Raw genomic sequence first — 23,104 nt, 5'->3', positions numbered from 1 at the left:
GCGCCCGTGCTGTAATCAGCAGGCTAGCCCACATCTTCTCTCTGCCCGGTGGAATCCACTCAGCTCCCTCTAGTGCTAAGCACACTGCCCTCAAGGCCTCTAGTCCCTCTGGGCTAGATAACCTCACCTCTGTCCCTTTCCCAATCCCTCCCTTGTTCCCAGATCTCAGCTTCATCTAAACTCTCCTGGCAAGGCTGGGCTTCATCACCTTTCCGAGAGCAAGCGTATCTTTTTCTCCCCATTTTCCCCCTCTCCCCACGTGGCTCTGTGTTCTGCATACAGCAGGTGCCACTAAAGGTCTCAGTGAGGGGTCCCAGGGTTTCAGCCTCTTTCTCGGTTTGGAGTGGGAAAGAGGACTCATCCCCACCACTCCTTCACCCAAGCCAAGTCCCCAAGGTGGCTGCTTGAGTGCTAGCCATCTCAGCTGTGTTCAGCCAGCAGAAAGGAGAAAGGAGCAGGAAAAAGAGGCTAAAAGCATGGGTCGACAGTCTTTTAAGGAGGTGTTCCCAGAAGCTGCCACTTAACAATTCTGCTTAGATTGTGTTGACTATGACTCAGTCCATGCAGTACATAGTTGTGACGGAGACGGGGAAATGCGGTCCTTGTGATAGAGGGCCATGTGCCCGGCTGAAAATTGGGGGTTTTCTGATTAAGGAAGAAGGTGAGAATGTGAGCTCCTCATCTCTTCACTGGTCTCGTTCTCTTTTCTCACCCTCTACTCTACCCTGGACAGAGCAAGCTAGGGCGATCCCTCTAAAATGCAAATCCATACACAGTGTTGACAGATTTGGCAAATAAAAAGACAGGATTCCCAGTTAAATGTGAATTTCAGATAAACAATGACACATGTTTTATTATAAGTATGGCCTGTGTAATATTTAGGACATACTGATACTAGGACAACTATTTGTTATTTATCTGAAATTCAAATACCACTGGGCACCCTGTAGTTTATCTGTCAACCCTTTCCATACACCTTTCATGGTTCTCCATCGTTCTTGGGAAAAGGTCCAAGCTCTTTGGAAGGGTTTACTGGGCCCTTTACAATCTGTCCTCCAACTGACCTGTCCAGGCCCAGTGATTCCTGGACAAGTCTGGCACTACTACCGTGTCTCCCAGCCTTCAAGTCTTTGCTTAAGTTGTTTCATCAGCCTGGAATGCCCTGCTCTATCTGAGAAGCCTCATGCCTCCAGGAGGGACCATGGCCTCTGTATCTCTGCATTCCTGGGACACGGTAGGGGGGAGAAATTATTTGATAAATGAAACGACAAGACCAAGCCTACCTAGCAAATGAGGGGCACGTTTGCAGCAGCTGCCTGGACTCATGATTCCCTCCCAGTGCTCTCTGCACCCAGCTGGCTCATGTGGGCCCAACGCTGGGATCTCTGTCTCCGGGGCCTTCATGTTCCACAAGCCCACGTCGGAGCGCAATGTCCCCAGCATTCAGGGGGTTAAGCCAGCCTTGGAGACGGGAGCTGTAGCCCGTGGAGTCCTTTCTGACAATAAAGCTAATGAATCCCTCCTTGCCGTTTTCTCTTGCACAATAACATTTAATCATCGTTTGCACAGCAGATGAGAAGTTTGCGGCAGATGCAGTTCTGCGTGAGTGGTGATTTCTGTGAGTGGGCACCATTCCTGCTGTCCCCAGCACACCTGACAATCTGGGGCTGGGACATGCTGCTTCCCAGAGTGGGTGTGTGTGCTCTCACGTGCCAGGGCTCTGACCCCACACACGTGTGGGAGACGGGCTTCGGAGGCACGTGTCTGTCTGTGTGCATGATTGGGTGTGGAGTTAGACACACGTGGCATGGCCGTGGGTGAGCCATGGTGAGCCAGCCTGAAGGCGCATGTGAACAGAGGTGGTTAGGTACCCGAGGACAGGTGGTGTGAAAGTGGAGGTACACACACGTAGGCAGGCAGATGTGCGGGGGTATATACCATTGCATGTGTGTGTGTCTTTGGTGCAGATCCAAGCGCTTACTGGAGGATGCCTGTGTGTTTAGATGCTTGTGAGTGATCGTGTGTATTATGTACACACAGACCTATGTGCTCACACGTGCATACACATCTCTGGGCATCATGCGGTTGTATTTAGATTGTAACCAACAGTTCCCGAGGCTATGTACGCATGCTTTCCCATGCACACATACAAATGTGCATTTGCATTATGAATGCACGTGTGGAGCTATGAGCTCATGTGACCAGGCACATGGGAGGGGATATGCATATGTGTACCACGTACCTGCCTGGGAGTGTCTGGAGATACACATATGTTCATGAATGTGTATATGTGCATGCGTGAATGAGGAAATGTGTTGGCTCCTGGAAGGGTAACAGTGGACACACACGTACATGCATGTAAGAGAACACAGCTATGGAAGGCTGTGTACAAATTTTGTGTACAAGTGTCAGTGCATATGTGAGAGTGCCTCTAGTACGTGCATAGAGTGCGGGCACGTGACCACATTTGCAGACCTGCAGGGGTATGCTCTACGTGCATGGCTGCAAGCATGTGTGTGTCTGCAACACGCACCCAGCTAGCAACACGTCTGAAGGTAGACACGTGCCTGTGTTGTGTGCTGGCGTGAGTACGTGGGCGCGCTCGTACCGCCTTGTGCACGCACTGAAGCGTGAACCCTCTTGCCTCCGATTGAGGGCTGACAGGGTTACATTTTCCAAAGGCTCAGCGGCCAGTGACAGAGCTGGCCTGAGAGCGCTGGCTGGCAGGAGGTAAGTGGAGCTGCTGATTCGTAACCCGGGGGTGGGCAGTCATGACGGCTGGCTGACAGATGCAGCGCTTAGCCGCCCCGTGACAGCAGCCAGCTCTCTGAGCCGCCTGAAGCAGGAGGTGGGAGGTTAGTTCTTGACCTGTGTGCTCTGCGCTGCCTTCCCACTTCTCCGTGCGTGCCCACATCCACGTGCAGACACACACATGTTGGGACATACCAGAGACACAGACCCGGGCTTGGACTCCACCTTGCTGCCCAGCTCTGCCATCTGTCTCAAGTGACTCCCCTTCTCACCACCTGCTTCTCTCCCCTCCCCACACTCTCCCAGAAACTCTGCTTTCTACTCAGAATCCGAGCTGCCCTGGTTCCGCTCAGAATTGTGGTGGGGTACGTGTGAAATGGTCCCAGCCCTTATACGCTCTGTATCCCAGAGCTAGTCCCTCCCCTGTTGTGAGCCCTGGGTTCCTCATCTATAAATCATCTATAAAATGGGACTAATGATGTACCTGTTTAAAATTAAACAAGGCCACTTAAATAAAGCGCTAAACACAGTAAACAAAGAGTCCACCTTGCATGGGTTTTACCTGTATTAGTACTAATTACATACAGGGCTTAGAACAGTGCCTGGCACGCAGCAAGCGCCATGTATGGGCACTGTCATCATCCTTATTACCATCATTGTGACTGTCATTAACATCCCTGCTTCTAAAACTCTTGGCCAATTATATATCGATTCTTGCTCATGACCCTGACTGCTCTTCTATCCCGTGCTGACGACAGTGATGGAGATGATGACAATAAAAGGGAAATTTTTTTCTTTTCGTTTTCTCAGATGCCTTGAAAGGGGGGCAGACACGGGAAAGGGAAGGCTCTTTGTTTTCTGAGCTCCGTGATAGAGTCGGGTGTGCCCAATTAGAGCCTGGAGCTGGGGTGGCTGTGCTCTGCGTAACACAGGGAGAGGAAACGGAGCTCGTGGGGGAAGTTGGTGGCAACCAACGAGGGCGATGGTTAAAGTCTGTGTACGCCACAACCAATTAGAGCCTGGAGCTGGGGTGGCTGTGCTCTGCGTAACACAGGGAGAGGAAACGGAGCTCGTGGGGGAAGTTGGTGGCAACCAACGAGGGCGATGGTTAAAGTCTGTGTACGCCACAACCAGGCCCCTGTCTGTGACCCCAAACCATCAGAAAAGTGTACAAAGCTCACGAAATGTTTGGCATTAGTGGACACCTTGTGGAACCCAGAGAAGGGGCCGGACTCACGTATTTCACTCCTGGGTTGGCTCAGGGCCCAGTGGAGAAGGCAAATGCAGGTGCAGGAGCTGGAAGCAGAGGGGATTAAGGGAACGTGATCTATCCCTCCATCCCCACCCCACTATTAGCAGAAATCACGGGGAGGCTTTAGGACTCCCACAGGCTGTAGAATGTGGCGGTGAGTGAAGTTCTCCCAGGCCACATGTCCAATGCTTCCTTTGTGCCAGGCACTGTGAGTGCTGCAGACGGTGTAGGTTCTGGGGGCCAGAGCGCTCCCATTAAATCTTGGCATCTCCACTTATTAGCTGTTTGATCTTGGCAAGTTACTTAACCTCTCTGTGCCTCACTTTCTGACCTATAAAATGAGGGCTACCTCACTGGGCTGGTGAGGGATTAAAATAGTTAATTCACGTGAAGTGCTTAGAGCAGTGCCTGGAGTGTGGGAAATGCTCGGTAAGTGTCAGTGGTTATTTCTGCATTTTATCCTCGCTGCAACCCTATGGAGTAGGTGTTCTAGTGGGTGCACTTTTTGGATAAGAAAACAGAGGCACAGAGAGGGTAAAACACTTGTCTGAAGTCACACAGCTGGAAAACGGAAGAGCCAGAGGCTCAGAAGGTGACTCTGGATGAATAATGTTTTTTTATTTCTGTAAGCTCTTTAACCCTGTGTGACCTTGAGAAAGTCATTCCTCATGTATGGGGTTTGGACAAGATGTTCAGGGGTTTTTGTGACTCTGTATTTGTTCGTCCCTCTGGACACATAACCTGCCTGTAATCTCCTTCTCGGCAGGGTCAGAGTCTGTCAAGGCAACGGGCATATGTGGAAGGAACAGAGACTTGGAATCAGAGGTCCTGTGTTATCCCAGCTCTGTCCCCTACCAGCTGGGTGACCTTGAGCCCGTCACTTTACTCCTCTGGGTCTGGGTCTCAGTTTCCCTGTCTACAATGGAGATGGCAATAACCAACCTGAGAATAGTTGGGATTCTGTACGTGAGAGCTGGGCACACATGGGTGAGAGAGGGGATCACACATCACCCCAGTGGTCCCCGAATTACAATACCCATTCATATCATGAGCTACAGGAACCGTGGGTTAAGGCTCCTATATGCATGAGGGTCCTGATGTGTCCCCACTTGGGCTAACCACACTAACCCCCTATCCCTCAGGGGACTTTAGGAGACATGGTCAAGTTGAACAAAGCATCCTTTCTTAGCCTGGCCTTAAAGGTCTTTTTGCAACCCACCTCCAAGCAGCCTTCCCTGCTCACATCTCACTATTCCTCCTCCCAGTGGTCCAGCTCTGGGGACCACACACTACTCCTGAAGCTGCCACATGCTTCCTGCTGCCCCCCTGTCCCCAGCCTTTGAGGATGCTCTACTTTCTGCCTGGACTGTCTTGCTCGCTTGGCCATCTCGTACATCTCATACTCATTCTTCAAGATCCAGTTGGAGTCACCTCCTCTGGAAATTATTCAATCTTTCTTCGGTGTTTCCAGGATCTTTTTCTGTTAATTCTGCTACAACTCTTACCCAACGCATTGTTATTGGCTGCTTCTGGCCCCCTGCCTCCTGCCCCAACCCAGGTTGGAAGTTACTGGAAGGCAGGAACTACTCACGCTCTGTGTAACCTTGCACGGGTTACTACTCTCTGAACCTCAGTTTCCTCACCTGTGAACTGGGGCTGACAGTATCTTAGGTGAGATAATACAGGCAAGGCACTCAGGACATAATGACTATCTCCGGATCGGTCACACTGGACCTTGGCAAATGTGGAGGGAATGAATGAATGCTCCCTGGGAGGGTAAGAGAATAAGGCAAATGAGCATTTATTTATTGAGCACTTTCAATGTGGCAGGAAGGCACTGGGATCGGAGCTTAACATTCTTTATCTCCTTTAAGCCTCTTAACATCCTTTAAGGTAGGGGCTATCATTAGCCCCATTTTACAGATGAGGAAACTGAGGCTTCAGCAGTTGAGAACCTTGATGAAGGATGCTCACCTAGCAGGAGCTGGAATTCACAGCCAATCAATGTAGAATGAATTAATCACTTGGGTGTGGGGCAGGAGGACAAATAACCTATATCTTATAATCAGATGGTTTCAGAGCTGGAGGCTGTTAGTGGTGACTTAGCCCTGGGGTTCTTAACTTGGCTCCATGGATGGGGAAACTGCTGGGTTCCCAGAACAAACAGATAAGGTCCCCATCACACTCAGTGGCTTCTGACCCTTCCATCTCCCATCAACCCTCCCACTTCATCCAAGTCCTGGAGCTGCCCACCTTGTCATCTCTTGGTCTGTCATCACACGCCTGCCAGGTGTCCTATTCCAGTGTCGCCTGAGACACCGGAAGGCTCTCCAATTTCTGGGAACGTCCCTATCCCCGACTCAGAGCAGAAGCAACACCAATAGTCAGGTTTTCTATATCCTTGGAGATGTTGGAAAAAGGGGGAGAGAGCTCAGATCCGGGAGGCAGACATGCTGGGCTTCTAATAACAACAAAGATAATAACAGTATCAAAGGCTAACATTTATTGAGCACCTACTATGTGCCAGGCACTGTCCTAACCACTTGACACACATGAAGCCTTTTTATCCTCAAGACTCTTCGAGGTAGGTTCTGCTATTTGCCTCGTTTGACACAGGAGGAAACTGAGGCCCAGAGAAGAGAGGTAACTTGCCCAAGGCCAGGTAGCCGGTAAGTGCTGTGGCTCCACGGTACACTGGCAAGGTGTCCTTGGACAGGTCCCAGCCACTTCTCTGGGTGGCTTTCTCCAACTGTTACCTGCAGGGCCCCAGCTCAAGGTTTGTGTGATGACTAAGATGGTCTTTGTACAGGCCCAGCACACAGTAGGCGCTTAGTAAATGAACAGCCCTTCTTTCCTCTTAACTCTGATGGGGCATTCCTGGGCTGGCACTTCTGCAGCATCCTCCCCCCAGCTTCTCCCCTAAGCCAGGAGGGCTCCACACCACCCTCTCTCCCTGTCTAACCCCAGAGCCACGCAGTGCCCGTTCTCGCTGCAGTTTTAATGATGTTGGTCATAATTCCCGCACTTCTGGGCAAAAGCTGCCCAACCCCCCCGCCCCCCCGCCCCCCCCCAGGGGAGGGATGCCGTCGGGGAGTCCGCTGCCCGCACAAGGTCCCCCTCCTGTCCCGCCGCCCTGGGAGGGTTGGGGGAAGGGGGTGAGCAGGGGACGTGCTTTGTCCTGGGGTCCAGTTGGGTCCTGGGCTGCAGGGAGGGCGGGCTAGGAGGCCGGGGCCTCGCCTTCTGGGCGGTGGCCGGCGTAGAGGGCGGCCAGGGGCCGGAAGCGGGGACCCCAGCTGTTGAGATAGGCAAAGTCCTGCTCGGAGCCCGACGAGCCGCTGTGCAGCGAGCTGAGCGAGGCGGCTGGCGAGTCCGCGCCCTCGAAGGCGTAGGTCTGGAAGGCGTCGTAGGGCGGCACCGACAGGTCCCCGTCCGCCAGCGCCACCTTGCGGCTGATAAAGTCCCTGAACACCGAGAAGTCCGGCTCGGGGCTCGGCGGCCCCTGCGGCAGCGAGTGGTGCTCCGAAGGCAGACGGGCCTGCGGGGGGCTCCCCGGGCCCCCGCCCGGGCCCACGCCGCTGCCGCCGCCGCCGCCGCCGTCGCCGCCGCTCTTGAGCTCGCCGAAGTCGTAGAGGCTTCGCAGTGCCGACATGTCGTAGGCTTCGGTGTCCTGCTCGCCGCCCCCCTCGTCGTTGTATTTGATGACGTTGTCCCGCATGTCCTCGTCCTCGTCCGCGCTCAGGTGGCTCTTGTGGTGGCGCCTGAGGGTGAGTATCAGCAGCACCAGCACTGCGCGGGAGACAGAAGGGGGCGCGTGAGGGCAGCGCCCCCCCAGGACAGTCCGGGGACCACCCTTCCCCTCCTCCCCAGCAGAGCTGGCTCAGCCTAAATGCTCATGCAAATTTCCTAGATTTCTGTGCAACAATACCTTTCTCACAGTCAGACCGTAGCTGGCTATCTGGATAGGTAGTGAGCTGCCCATCTTGGGAGGTGTGCAAATCAAGCCTATGCCACCACTGGGGGTGGGGTGGGGACAGAGAGCAGTGTTAAGAGATTTCATGGGTGTTGAGGGCTGGACCCAAACTCTGAGGTCTCCATCCTTAACTCTATGAAGAGATACATCCCCCTGAGGTCTCTGGGTGCTGGGGGGTGGCGATGGGAATGGGGCAGCTGAGGTCTGGGGGGAGTGAAATGTCCTTGACCCTGACCTCTCTTTCACCCTTGCCCTCCTCTGTCCACTCCAGAAGCCCTGATCACCCTATTCGCCCTCTGGGTCTCTGGTCCAGATATCTCCTGCACGAGCCCTTCCCTGAGAGCTCAAGGCCGGGTTCAGGATATCACCTCCAAGCTCCCCTGATGAGGGGTTCCTCTCTATCCCCTGGTTCGGACCCTGGACCAGCATCAGCATCTCCTGGGAACTTGTTAGAAATGCAAATTCTCAGGTCCTGTCCTAGATCTACTGGGTGGGGCCCAGCAGTCTGTTTCAATAAGGCCTGCAGGTAATGCCCAGGCAGCTCAGGTTTGAAAGTCACTGCTCATTCATAGCACAGACCTGCCACGTTAAGATGTCAGTCTCACTCCGCCTCAAAATACACACTGTGAACTGCCCTCCGGGACCTGGGGAACGTTCCCCTAGAGTGGTGCCTGGCATGCAGTAAGCAAGAGAACCATGCTTGTTGAATGAATGACTGAATGAAGAATTGGATGGAGACCTGGGTGATGCAAGGATGAGCAGATTTTTTTGGCTTTCTTCACTTGCCTCCCAGGACTCTGCATACTCTTCTTCCTCCCACCTCACTGATAACTCGTTCTCAACCTTATAAGCAAGCTTCTCTTCTCCTCTCCTCTCTGACTTCTTAACATCCGAAGTCCCAGGACTCAGTCCTTGGTCTTTTTTCCACACCCCCTCTCTTGTCGCTTTCCTTGTCTCGTGGCTTTAAATTCCATTTAGAGGCTGACAACTCCCATATTGCAGCCTCCAGCCTGGACTTCTCCCCTGAAATCTAGATTGTACATCCAGTTTCCTCTCTAGCAAGTCCCCGGGGTTGACCAGGAGAATCTCAAACTTAATGTGTCCAAATTTGAAAGGATAATCTTTCCCCCTTCCCACCCTCAGTCTCCCAGTCTCAGCGATGGCAAGCCCAACTTTCCAGTTACTCAGGGCTTTTTGTATCTTTCTTTCACTGATGAATCCCAGTGCCTAGAATAATTTAGCACATGGGTGGGGGTACTCACTGGACGGATAAATTAGGAACCGATGAGCAAATTAGAGAATTAAATGGATAGGTGGGTGGATGGATGGACAGACATGTGTTGGGTATCCTCTCAGGCACTGGATTCTTCTTGCAGCTCCAAACAGCTCAGGCCAGGCCAGTGGGCAGAACCAGCTGCGAGGGCCACGGGGCAGGGTGCTGGCTCACGACCTAACAAGGTGGATCATGACCGGGAAGGAGGTGGGATCCAGGGACAGGGTGGGAGGGAGGAAAGGTGTCAGGAGAGAAGTGGGAAAGATGGATGGTCGGCTTCTGAAGCTGGAGGCCGGGAGCTGCGGAGGGGGGTGCCCGTGAGAGCAGATGGTGGGAAGCGCGGACGGCAGGAGACAGATGTGCCAGGCCTGATCAGTGATTCCGCCCGTCACCTTTAGAGCACTGATGTGCACTTTCTTCGTTTGTGGGCAATTAGGCAGAAATTTGTTTGCACTGCCTCGGAAAATGAAACCGCTGTAAAGTGCATCCTCTGGAAAAAGGGTTTCTGAGCCACGGGCTGGGGAGTGGAGAGGAGGGGGGGCCTCCCAGCTAGGAGGGGCCTGCCCAGGACCTCCGCAGGTCCCAGGGGTGGGTGGTGAGGCGTGGGAGGCAGCTGAATCTCCCAGGGAACTGAGCAAACCTGGGACCTGCCATCTGGCCCTTCCTTGAGTTCCTCCAGCTCTGACTGTTGTCCAGTAGTCAGGACTGAGGTGAGGCCTTTCTACTTTAACAGTGAGAGGCGGCATTGCGGCCACCTGAATCCAGTTTAGCTCCTGAAACATTGACCTCTTCCCTGGGGACACTCTGGGGGGTTCAGCTGGCTGCTGGTGGAACTGACACCCGAGTAGATTTTTGCCCCCTCCCCAAGTGCCTTAAGATTTTACTCCAGCTGCCTCAAAGTCTTGCCCCCAGTTTACATTCCTAGCAGGTGGAGTAGTTAAAGGAGCAGGGAACACAGGGTGAAAAGGCCTGATTTCAAATCAGAAGATGAACTGGGTCCCCGTTTGCAAGCCACTTAACGACTCTGGGCCTCAGTTTTGTCATCTAAAAAATGGGGATGATACATCTGGCTGAGGGGTTGTGAGGTTCACAAGAGCCCTTTTTTTACTAAAAGTACTCCATAAAGACTAAAATAGGACAATAGACATGAGAGAATGTTAAAAAATAGGCTTGGTTTTTCAAAATTAGAGAGACTTTGGGCCATGTAGAGGGTTGGCCAGCATGAACTTAGTCTCAGCTGGGGGCTGACACCTTCTGGAGTTGGTGGTAGGGCTGCTCCGTACTTAGGAGACTTCTCGTAGGAGCTGCAGGTTAGAACCTGGACATCAATCGAGCCAGCCCTTCCTAGGATGGGGAGGGAAAGTGAGACCCCCATGGGGGCACCTCAGGAAGGACATCCAGGGCCCAAGGATGGGAGCCAGTCGGGCGGGGGGGCTGGCTCTTGGTGGACTTACCGACCAGGATGAGGACACAGACCAAGAGGGCGATGAGGGCTCCAGGGCTGAGGGAGGTGGCCACGACAAAGGCCGTGGTGTTGCAGGACTGGATGGCGCCGGAGCTGTCGCAGCCACAGATGCGGATGGTGAGCGTCCCCGTGCTGCTCAGCGTGGGCGGCCCACTGTCCACCACCAGGATGGGCAGGAAGAACACGTCCTGCTCCTGCCGGTTGAAGCCCATGTGCTGCGTGTGCACCGCGGCTGTATTGTCTGCTTCGAAGAAACGGAGTGGTGTGTGACTTGGGTTCGGCCTCCCCCGTCCCAGTCACCTCCCAATTCCACCTCGGGATTTGCCTCACTCCGCCCCCAGCTACTGTCTCCCAGCTGACCCATGGGTCTATTCCCTGATCTCCTAAAATTCTGTTACCGACTCTCCCCAAATTCTGCCCCCAGCTGCCTGAAGGTCCTGTCCCCAGCCATAGAGCCCTCAATTCTGTCCTTAACTGTCCTAAGCTTCTATTCCCAGCTGTCTCAAAATTCTGTTTTCAGCTATTCCAAGATTTTGTCCCCAGTGGTGCCAAGGTCCTGTCCCTGGCTATATCAAGAAAATTGTTTTTGCCTTTTGTTTCAACGGCCTTTTTTTCTCTCAGATTCCACCCCAGCTGTCCCATGCATCCTGATCCGGGGGTCCTGTGGTCCTTGGGTTGTGGCTTCCTGGGCACTGACAAGCTCTGGGTCATCAGAGAAGACGGGGAACACGGGCTGGCACCTGCCTTTGACTGAGGCATTGTTCTGTCAGGAGTCTCTTTAAGAGCTGAGCCTGGAGGGCCGGGGGCATGCCCCTTGGGGCCTGAGGGGGACGCCCCAGGGTACCAAGGTCACCTCACCGGTCTCTTTCCTTTTGATGCATAATGGCCAGAGGGAACAGTGAACTCACATGAGTCATACTCATCGCACTGCTTCGGCCTCGTGCTGGGAGTGCCAGTCAGGACTCGGGGGGTGGGTGTAGAGCACGGGGTCCCCCGCCCCGGTGACTCCTCCACACCTCTCCTGCATGGGCCAGGCCATCACTGACCCTCTGTCATTCTGGTGGCTGCCAATGCGGCAGTCGAGAAGTACTCAGAGCCCAGCTCCCTGCTGCTCCCATCCTTGACAGCCAGCTCCACAAAAGGGGTCCCGCTTCCCGCTGGGGGCCCAGGCCTCCCTCCTGAGTCCTTCTCTCTGCCCTCGCAGGCTTCAGGCTGGTCTCCCTGACCTCAGACTTTGACAGCCTGGGTCCCTTCCCCAGCTTTGCGGTCCCAGTTAACTCAGCCTCTTCCCCGCAGCCCCCAATTCGGTGCGCCTGCCTGGCCTTCCCCATCATGAACACAATGCAGGAAGAAGAGCCCTTGGAAGGGCCGACTTGTGACCTTGGGCACACCTGTGAAGTGGACTGGAGGTCCAGCTGAAACAAGACTGGTCATGGGTTAAAGCTCATGTGATGGGCACATAGGAGTTCATTGTGTTATTTTATCTACTTGTATACATCTTTGAAAATTTCCATTAAAATGTTAATAACTAATGCTGAGTTGGTCATTTACTAGCTTGGGAAACTCGTTTAGCTTCCCTGGATCTCAGTTTCCTCATCCGAAATGGAGGAAAATAGCATCACGTAGGTGTGAGGATTAAACAGTGTAATTAGCACATAACCCTTAGAACAGTTCCTAACACGTAGAAATGCTGCGTGAATGCTGGTTGTTAATTTTTTCATGCCCCACCCCCACGTGCTACACCCCACGCCCGCGCTCTGTCTAGGCTGCCCTGCCTTTTTTCACTAAGTTCCTGCTAGCTGGAACACCCTCTCCACTTTCTTGCCTGGGCGAATTCCTCATCCGTCATGCTCCAGCTAAATGTCACCTCTTTTCTGTGGCCTCCTTTCTACGCTTCCCTGGGAAGGAAGGATTTATGGCTTCCCCCTCCCTGCTCTGACTGTGCAGGCGCCATGCACGCTTCTGTTACAGCACTTGTCATGCTGTGTTAAGGTAGCGTGTGCCTGTCTCTTCCCTGGCACTGAGCCAGCCTTGAAGAATGATGCTTGAACGATCCACATCTTTTAGGGTAACTGGTGGTCCTGGGTCAGCTCCTCAAGCTCCGGCTTGAACTCTAGCCCTCCTGCCAAAGGGTGAGTCAACCGAGCTGTGACAACATCTGCCTTCCCCTGGGAAAGAAAGGCTCAAGGGCAAGATGAGGAAAAGAAGGAACGGTGTGGGACTCCTTTGCATTGGCCGCATACTTCTTATGTATCAAGGACTGGGTAGATACTTTAAATACATAGAAATGTTTAATCCTCACAACCACCAAGAGTTGTGACATCATTCCCATTTTACATACATGGAAGTTGAGGCTCAGAGAGAAGGGACTTGTCTGAATTTATCCCGTGAATTGGTGGCATAGCTACCTTTTCCAACCACCTATCGAATCATCCATCCATCCATCCATCCATCCATCCATCCAATAAATCTTAATTGAGTAACTACTCTGTGCTTGGCACCATGCTAGTCATGGGGGGGTGGGGAATAATGGAGCTAAATCAACCATAGTCCTGGATCTGGCTTTATATTCTGATGCGAGGGACAAAGGTTAATCAAATAAGCTCACAATTTAGTGTACAATTGCAAACCATGGTGAGTGCTAAGAAGGAAAAGTATAGGAAGAGCATCTAACAGAGGATCTGACCAGTCTGGGGGATCAGGGAGAACTTTTTGGAAGAAATGATATTATTGTGGGCCCTGAACAATGAATTCTAGGGGAGGGAATAGTCCATGCAAAGGTCCTGAGGTTAGAAGAGGCATAGGAACTCAGGGAACTGAGAGCAGTCCTTTGCGGCTGGAGGGATAAGGGTGATGACTAGAGCGAGTCAAGGAGAGGCTGGAGGGGGAGGCAGGGGCTCATAATAGAAAGTCTTAGAGGCCATGGTAAGGAATTGGGTGATTTTCTTAAAGGCAACAGGAGGCCATCGATTGATGGGCAAAGAAGCAACGTAGTGGCATATCATCCCTCTATTCAATAGCGAATACTAATTAAACACCCTCTACAGGTCAGGATTATTCTAGCCCCTGAGGATACAGCAGTGAACAAGACAGACATGGTCCCTGCCTTTGCTAAGCCTACCTTCTAAGCAAGGGAGCCTCTAATCTAAAATACAACAGTGGATGTGGAAGACCAGTTAGGAAGCTACTGTGTGTTCTAGATGTGAAATAAGAGTGGTAGTGGAGGCACAGAGAAGTGGACAGATTTGAAAAATGAGTGGATGGCTCTGACTCAGCCTCTAATTCCCAAGCAAGAACAGGGGAGAGGAGAGGAGAGGACATATTTGTTTCTCAGGGTTGCTGTCTTTGGTCGTGGAACCATATGTCTGGAGAGCTCTGGTTCCTGCTACTCTTTCACCCCATAAGAGGAAATCCCTGAACATCATGCCTTTCCCTCTCAGCTGCCCTCCTGGGCAGCAGCTGGCTTCATTTGGGGAAGCCAGTGGCCACCCCAGGCCCCTACCCCACCCTTCTAGGCAGGATCTGCGCCCAGCACTGCATTCATCCATCTGGCCTGACATACATCAGTGTCAATCCTGGCTGCAAAAGCAATATTTATAAATCACGTTTCCAAACTGGCTACAAATTTGTACAAAGAAACAGATGGGTTGGGGTAGCCGTTTGTCAACTGGGATATTTATATGGTGAGGAGGAGGGGGCTTGGCACACCGTGGGAGGGGCCGGGGGACTGGAGGAGGAGCCCTTTCCTGGCAGTGCCGGCCTCAGCACGCTGCTGCCGGCCTTGCTCCCAGGGCTTGTATGCTGCTGGTCACGCCGGATGGGAGCCCTGGTGGCCAGCCCAGCCCCCAGCCCCCACCCCCCGTCAAAGAGAGGCAGCTGGGGCAGAACCTCAGGCCCCTCGGGTTGGAAAGATTGTGAACTTGGTGAGGTCAGTCCAGGGCTATTTGTGTCTCTGGCGCTCAGCTTGGGGTACCACTGCCATAGTGAGCAATCAGGGCAGCACTAGTCGTTAAAAGTTCTTAAAATACTGAACTACTTCCAAAGAGGTTTAAATAGCCATGGCTCTGAGTCCCCCAAGTCCTTCCCTGCTGCCTCAGCCTCTCCCTCAAGCACACCCCCAACTTTAACACGATCAAGTCACTAAGGGGCTCAAGCCTGGCTCAGCAGAGGCTCCATGGTCCTACTCCAGATTATTTATGACCAGGGTCCTTTCTGACTGATTATCTGAGCTGCACTGGTTGTCAAATATTTTTAATATTACTCCTGGAAATACAGATGGGTCTGGCTTCAGAAGCCACTGAGGGAAGGGGTGTCAAGGTCTTGGGGGTGATACCAGACCTGGAACAGGATCAGAAGGAACCCACATGATCTGGCCCCTAGTACCTCTCTGACTGCATCTCCTCCAGTCCTGTCACTCACTCACCCCAACTATGCAGGTCTTGAACGTCCCAAGCCTGTTCCCACCTCAGGGTCTTTGCATTTGCTGTTTCTTGCACTTGGACCATTCACCCCCTCACTTCCTTTAGATCCCTACTCACTATTGATTCCTTCAGAGAGGCCTTCCTAGATCACCTTATTTAAAACAGCTTCTACTCTTGCCTTGCTTTATTTCCTCCTGTTTTGTCTAACACGCTTTTGTTTATATGTTTTTCTCTGGCCACGCCGCGTGGCTTGCGGGATCTTAGTTCCCCGATCAGGGATCAAACCCGTGCCCCCTGCAGTGGAAGCTTGGAGTCCTAACCTGCCAGGGAAGTCCCTAACACATATTTTTGAATACGTACTATGTGCCAGGCACCCAGGGTCCAGCACTGAATAGAACAAAGTCCAGACTCGTGAAGATTGCATTATTCCTCCCTGCCAGCCACTTATCAACCCCATCATAATATTCATTTGTTTAATTTCTGTTTCCCCTCTCTAGAATATAAACTCCATGAAGGCAGGGATTTTGTCTTGCATGCCGCTGCATTTTCGGGACCTAGAACAGTGCCTGACATGTAGGGACTGTATTTCAATAAATGGTCAACAAATAATTGCTGAATGAAGGAAAGGCCATGTTCTAGGTACTGACAATATACCTCTGTAACCCACATCTCACTGGGACCACCTAGCTGCCTGGCCGGCATCTTCAGCCCCATTTTACAGATGATGAAACTGAGGCAGGCATTAGGGTTGCATAGAAAGCCTTCAACTGAGCCTGGGCTGGGACCCAGGTCCCTCGCTCCCAGTCCATTGACCACCCCGTCCCCCAGTCTACTCCTCAAAGGTTCAGACCTCAACTTCTCACTGAAGGGGAACTTGCAGGGGTGGGTCTCACAATGGGATCAGCTCAGGATGGGAGGGGCAGTTTGCTTTCAAGGTAGCAAGCAGGAAGTACATTGGAACTGAGACAGGTGTGGGTTTGAGTCCCAGCCTCACCACTGACTCCCTATATGACCCTGGGTAGGTCCCTTATCCTCTTAGAGTCTCATCACCTGCACAATGGGGGGAGGGGTAAGAAAACCACCTCCCAAGGTGACCGTGAGGATGTAAAGAGAAACGCAAGTGGGATAAAGCACTTTGTAAACGGAGGGGTGGGAGTGTGTGCGTGTGGCTGATTCCAATCTTCACTTAGATCAGGGGCTCTTTCCACCCTGGGTGCTGGGCCACCGCCCCACTCCTCATGGATTCCCTCTCTGTATCTTTCCATCTACCATTCTCTATCCTTGGGAAGCCCTCCTCCACTCAGCCAACCCACCTCCTGCTTGTTCTTCAGGGTCTGGCTTGCAGGCTGGGTAACATCTCCAGCTTGGCTCAGACTTTCTGTGTGATCTTGGACCCACCACTGGCCCTCTGGGCGCCTCTGTAATATGGGAAGGGGTTGGGGAGGCTAAGCCCCTCCCCCCATGAATCCTAGGATTTGGTTGCTCTGAGATAACTCACCTTGGATGTTGAGCAGAGAGAAATGAGGGCTGCTGGGAGCTTCGGGCACCAGGCGGAAGTAGAAGCGGTGCCCGCCCTGGGGCTCGTCTCTGTCTACCACACTGATGGTCTGGATGAGCTGAAGGGTGAGGAGGGGGCAGGGAGCGGAGGTGAGGCCAAGCCCACTCTGGGCTTGAGTAGAGGGTGTCCTGGCCAGTCCTGACAGCGACCCCCAGTCCCCAGCCCCTCAGTGCTACCTGGCCTGGCTCGGCATCCTCACACACGTCTGCCTCGTAGGGTGTGGCCAGCTCTGGGGGATTGTCGTTCACATCCAGGATTCGGATCCTTAGGGATGCCCGGGATAGCTGGGCATGATTGTCTGTAACAAGAGCACAGCCGTAGGGTGGGAGGCATCAAGTGTGAGATTTAGACAACCCCCCCCCCCATCTACTGCTAGGACAAGAGTAGGCAGTGAGGTCACGCTGAGAGATCTGTGGGTTGATCAAGCTCATATTAGGACCAGGACCAAGGATGTCTGGCTAACTGGGTCATCACCACCACCACCATTGCTATCATCATCACCACCATTAGATCACCACTGTAACCATCACCATTACTGTCACTATTGCCACCACCACCACTGCCATTAGCACTGGTACCACTGGCATCATCACCACAACCTCCATCACCATAATCACCAGTACCACCCCATCACCAACACCGTCACCATCTCCACCATTACTACCTTCACCATCACCATTACTAGTACCACTACTACCATTAAACCATCACCACCATTAGCATTATTATTGCCACCTCTAGCAACATAACTATCAGTACCACCATCACCATCCTCACCACTATCACCATCACCAATGCCATCACCACTCCTTTGTTACCATCACCATTAGATTATCAATACTATCACCATTAGAATTATCGCTGCCGCCACCACCACTGCATTGACTAATACCACCTTCCTCATCTCTACCATCATCACAAACACTAAGGCCATCACTCTCACCACCCTTACCACCACCATCACCCCCCTGTGGCCACCATCATCAATATTACCACCATCATCACCAATCATTCACTATCTCCACCATCTCCACCACAACTTCCATTACCAGCCCCACCAATACACCATGACCTCCGCCATCATCACCCACATCACTATCACATCACCACCCCCCACTCCCACCTCCAACAACACTACAATCAACATTGCCATCTCCATTCCATCACCGTGGAGTGCACAGATTTCTCCTGGAGTATCCGTATCCATTATTTCAGGTATCCTTGCAGAAATCCTATGGTTTGGTACAATTTCTATCCCCATACTGCATAAGGGAAACTAAAAAACATGCTAAAGTTTAAAGAATTGATCAGCTGACAACTAAAGCTGTCTCTGCTCTTTTAAGACCTGATCATGAGAGGGCAAGACAAGTCCACTGGAGGTGGGTCTTTGCCAAGGTCCTCAGCAAAGCCACAAAGTCCCCACTCCTCCAACTGCAATGTCTTTGAGGTCAAGGCCTCTGTTGTATTAACCCCTGGGTCCCCAGCATTGTGGGATGTGGCATAGAGCTGGTTCTAATAGATTTGTTGAATGAGTGAATGAAGCCTGGAAACATTTAGACAGAAAGAGTCTTGAATTTCAGGCATGGCTCTGTCTCTGACACAGCGTTTGACCCGCTCTGGTATCAGTTTCCACACCTGGAAAATGAACAGCGCATAGAGATTAAGAGCAAGGAGTTGGGAGCCAAGTGGTTCCAATCTCAACTCTGTCACTTAGTAGCTGTGTGATCCATGCCAGGTCACTTGAGCTCTCTGTGCCTCAGTTTTCTTACCTACAAAATGGAGCTACTAGTAACAGGTTGGTTAAGAGGACAAATTGAGTTAATAGGTGCAAAGCACTTAAAACTGTGTACATAGCACATAAGTGTTACATAAGGATTTGTTAAATCAACAGATACCCTTGAATGACACTCAGTGACCCTAGGCTGTTGGGATACCTCATCCGAGAAGCACCCTGAATGTTGGCCCTTTATAGCCCCCCACCCAGACCCCTGAGTGTTCACTGGTGCCCTGTCCTTGGCTATCTTAGCCATGAGTTCATTACTGACATGTTCTACCCGCCAGTGAAATCAAGGACATCCCCTGGGAGAGGAAACTACCCGCTTCCAAGCGGTGACCTGAAGGCTGGGTCTCTGACCCGGCTGACAGGGAGCTATTTTGGGGGCAGCCTGGAAGCTTCCAGGCAGCCAGGAATCCCATGAATTTTGGGGGCAAGTCGGGGCTGGGCAGCTGCTTCCTTCTCTGAACTCAGGGCCCCACTGGATGCCGACTGCAGCTGCTCCTGTGCTGATAAAAAGAGAAATGGAGATTGGGAGGCAGGTGCAGCCACCTCCTGCGGGGGTCAGGGACAGGAAGCAGGGGGAGGGGGGGAGTCCTTAATTAACTCAGACCCCGACTCCCCTCTGGAGCTCCCCTTAGGCAGGGGCGCCTTATCTTCTCAGCTCACCGAGATCTGCTGCTTCAGCGATTAGTGGGGGATTTTCTGGGGGTGGGAAATGGCAGTCGTGACTGGGAATGTCGGGTGAGCTGTTATTTTTAAGAGTGTTTTGCCAGAGAACTTAAACAGCCAGCCGGGGGGTGCTTCGGAGGGGAGGTTGAGGTCCGCTGTCAGGATCAGGCACCTCTCTCCCCACTGAGGCAGAAGGAGGGTAGGGGGTGGCCAGGGCCCCTCCCCTGCAGCGGGTGGGGTGTGCAGGGCTGGAGGGAGAGACAGGGTCCTATGGGGCCATGCAGAAGGGGGACCTCAGAGTAGGATAAGATCCTCAGTGGGCAGACACTCTGCTGGAGGGTTGGGTCCACTGCTGGTGAGACCCCCATTATTATAGCATTCCTCTGGGTTCTGCTGGGCCTCTCCTACCTCTTTTTTCCCCCAGCTTTATTGAGATGTAATTGATATATAACACTGTGTAAGTTTAAGGTGTAAAATAAATGTAGATATTGCAATGTTTGTCACAATAAGATTAGTTAGAACATCCTTACCTTACCGTCTTGCTGTTGTCCTATCTCCTCCTTTCAAATGTCATGGATCACCTCTTGGGAAGGCCCTGAATCCTTTTTGGCGTGAGGATTTGGCAGATCTGAGAGGCAGGGCAGCCGAGAGGTGTGCCTCTACGTCGCCAAAGTTGCCACCTACAGAGCTTATCCCACAGACCCCTGAATTGGGGGCTGGTCTGGACCCCCCAGAGCTTGTGGTCCAGCCCTAAGTCAGCATCCTGTGCTCTTGACATCGCGGCAGTCTTCAACTTGGCTATTAGAATCACCTGGGAAGCCTTTAAAATGTTCGAAGCCCAAGGCTTGGTCATTGATGCTTTTTTTTGGCGGTTCGCGGGCCTCTCACTGTTGTGGCCCCTCCCGTTGCGGAGCACAGGCTCCGGACGCGCAGGGAACCCGTGTCCCCTGCATGGGCAGGCGGACTCTCAACCACTGCGCCACCAGGGAAGCCCGTTGACGGTTTGTTTAACAGCTCCAGGTGAATCTAATATGTATCAATAGCAAGTGTTGCAAACTACTGCCTGGGGTGACTGGCAGGTGCTGGGGGAGGTCCAACCGGGTATCTCGCCTCTGATTGGTTTCCTCCAAACCCCTCCCGATCACAGTTAGCATCATTTGTAATAATTGATAATAATGCGTAATTTTTACCAACTTAAATGTTTCTAGTATAAAATAAGAAATCCATCAATTAATTAACATTCCTCTTTGTGCAGGATTTTCCAATTTATAACAAACCTTCTTATCTATGACATCATTGGACCCTCAAAACAACCCATAGAGGAGGTCTTGTTAAAACCATTTTTTTTTAAATTTAATTTTTGGCCACGCCACACAGCTTGCAGGATCTGAGTTCCCCGACCAGGGATTGAACCGGGGCCCCGGCAGTGAAAGCACAGAGTCCTAACCACTGCACTGCCAGGGAATTCCCTAAACCCATTTTGTAGATGGAGAAACTGAGGCCCAGAAAGGGGCAAGACTTTGTCTAAAGCCACAGGCAAGTCAGTGGCAGAACTGAGGTTGGGTCCTACGTCTCCCGACTCCTAAGTCCAGTGCGTGGTCTAGATGCAATGCCAGTGGGCCCTCCTGCTGCCTGAATATTTGTCCATCCAGACGCAGCTACTGCTCGGACCGAGGCCCAGGCTGACCTCACCCAATGCCCAGTGGCAGGTGCTGTGTCCAGAGGCTGGATCCCCCATGGGTCCCACGCCCCTCCCTTGGCATTTCAGTTCAGCTGACTGACATGCAAATTAGTTTAATTATTTCTTCTTCTAAAATAAATTATATTTTGCAGTAGCTGCAATATGTTGTGTCAGGCAAAATTACATTCAATATTTTTAAACTAATTGATGCAGCCTTGAGGAAGGCTGATTGACAACCCAGAGCTGAGCAGGCCCGCAGTCTTAACCGATTCCTAAATTAAAATTAAACGTGCTTCAGCCCGGTGCTTCCTCTCTGAGCCGGCTCACCGTTAACCCGGGGAGATGGCAGGTATAGCCCTGGGGGGCCGAGGGGCAGAGGAGGGTGGGCAATTCCTCGGGTGCCTTGGGAAGAGAGCAGGCTTGGGTGGGAGAGCTGCTGTGCTGTGTGGGCAGGCCCCTTAACCTTCTTTGGGCCTCAGCATGCCTTACGTATAACAGACGGGGGATTGAACCAGGCAATTTGAAACCGAGACTTCTGGTTTTTGCTGACTATTACAGTTTGAGCGCCTCCTTTGTACCAAGAACACTACATTGAACAAGACCGACACGGCCTCTTGGTCTAGCGGCAGGGACAGATATCACACTAGACTGTGATAAAAGTAGAGAGAAAAAAGTCCAGGACTGTGAGGGTATGAGGCAGGGGTGCCTACCCTGGTGGGGTGCAGGGATATTTGCCCTGGCGTAGGTGACCTTTAGGCTGACATCCAACTAGGAAGTAATCAGATGAAGGGGATGGGAAGGAAAGTGTGCCCCAGGCAGTAGGAACAGCGTGTGCAAAGGTCCTGGGGTGGGAGGGGAGGCTGTAGATAGTAAGATTCTGGATTCCTTCTAAGGAAGACCCCCACCTCCTAGCAGTTCCTAACCTGGGTGTCTGGACCAAACTGGACTTGGAGGGCTAGAGGCCAGTAGGAAGTGTAGGGGGGATGGGGCCTGGCCTGGTGACCCTTTTAGGGAACTCCTAGGGATATGCTCCTGCCAGGACATCAGCAAACACATATCGAGCACCTGCCATGGGCCAGGGTCTGTGCTGCCTCATTTCATCCTGTCCACCGTCGTGGGAGGTAGGGATTTGAATTATTGCCGTTTTACTGATGAGGAAACTGGCTCAGAGAGGCTAAAGAACTTGCCCGAAGTCTCACAGGGAACCATCAATGGAACCTGGGTCTGGGTCCAAAAGGGGAGTTTTAACCATCCAATGGTACTGCCTTTCTGACCATCTTCAGCTGCCAGAATCCGACTAGCCTCAAGGCCCCAAACAAATGTCTCTGCCTGCTCCAGGAAGCCTTCCTTGACTGCCCTAGTCCTGGGAAATCAGACTATATGCCCAAGACCTACATGCCCGTAAGGCCCTTGTGATCTTCCTCCCTGGCCTCGTCCCTCACCTGGCTCTCCCCTTCCGTCTGCTCCAGGTTTCCTCCTTTCCCTCCTTCAGATCTTTGCCCAGATGTCTTCCCAGAGAGACCTCCCCTGATGACCTTATTTAAATTTGTTCCTTGTCATCCCACCAGCTACCCACTTCCCTGCTCTACTTTTCTCCACAGCACTTATCCAACACCCGCTATATTTTTACTCACTTAACTTGCCCATCATCTATCTCCCTCACCAGAAAGTAAGCAGAATTTTGGTCTCTTGTGTTTGCTGCTGTATCCACAGCCCCTCTGTGCACGGCACACAGTAGGTACTTAAAGATTTAGCGAATGAATGGATTTCACTGTCTGTGGCACCCCTGACTATGCTGGGATGCTGTGGAGGTGACGACAGGGAAAGACTGAGACCTCTGGATGGACTAATTCTGTGAGGGTTTCACGCTCCCCCCGCCCAGATCCCACCATCTAGGGAGCAGTCAAGCTGTGTGACCCTCTTCCTGCCTCTCTCTCTGGACCAAGCTTTTCTCATTTGTAAAAAATGGAGCTGGACTCTGAAGTTCTCCTTGGCTGTCACAGAGAGAGAGAAGTGGGGTCACAAGAGCAGGAGTGGGAAGGAGAGTGAGAAGTGGGGAGAGGGGGGAGGAAGGGGGGCAGAGAGGTGGGGGGCAGCTGGAAGGTACCTCCTTGCAGTGGTGCGAGGGTGGGAGGACCAGAGCCTGGACCCTCTTCTCCACCATCCCCTCAGCGCCTCCCTCCTCTCGAGGGAATTAAATTGCATCCAAACACCAGGCTCTGATTAGAGCTGGCCAGCTGGGCAGGAAGATTTATCATCCCAATTACGAGCTGGCCAAGACAGGCAG

General features: G+C 52.4%; 1 protein-coding gene across 2 annotated transcripts in view; it reads right to left on the bottom strand.

The window, feature by feature from the left end:
* Positions 1 to 6,483: 6,483 nt before the first annotated feature.
* The window catches only part of CDH22 (cadherin 22), a 70,772-nt gene continuing 54,151 nt past the window's right edge, over positions 6,484 to 23,104 (bottom strand). The window contains exons 8-11 of one of the 2 annotated variants that reach the window (XM_060123287.1): positions 16,867 to 16,988; positions 16,631 to 16,748; positions 10,701 to 10,955; positions 6,484 to 7,789 (exon numbers count right to left, since the gene is read on the bottom strand). In XM_060123287.1, coding sequence (XP_059979270.1) covers positions 7,221 to 7,789; positions 10,701 to 10,955; positions 16,631 to 16,748; positions 16,867 to 16,988 — 1,064 coding nt within the window. In that variant the 3' untranslated portion in view covers positions 6,484 to 7,220. The remainder of the gene's footprint in view (positions 7,790 to 10,700; positions 10,956 to 16,630; positions 16,749 to 16,866; positions 16,989 to 23,104) is intronic. The other variant, XM_060123288.1, reaches the window with a different exon arrangement.

The sequence above is a fragment of the Lagenorhynchus albirostris genome, chromosome 15, assembly GCF_949774975.1.
Source record: "Lagenorhynchus albirostris chromosome 15, mLagAlb1.1, whole genome shotgun sequence".
NCBI classification, from domain to species: domain Eukaryota; kingdom Metazoa; phylum Chordata; class Mammalia; order Artiodactyla; family Delphinidae; genus Lagenorhynchus; species Lagenorhynchus albirostris.
Note: the sequence above shows the minus strand (reverse complement) of the source record. Positions and strands in the feature narration are given on the sequence as shown.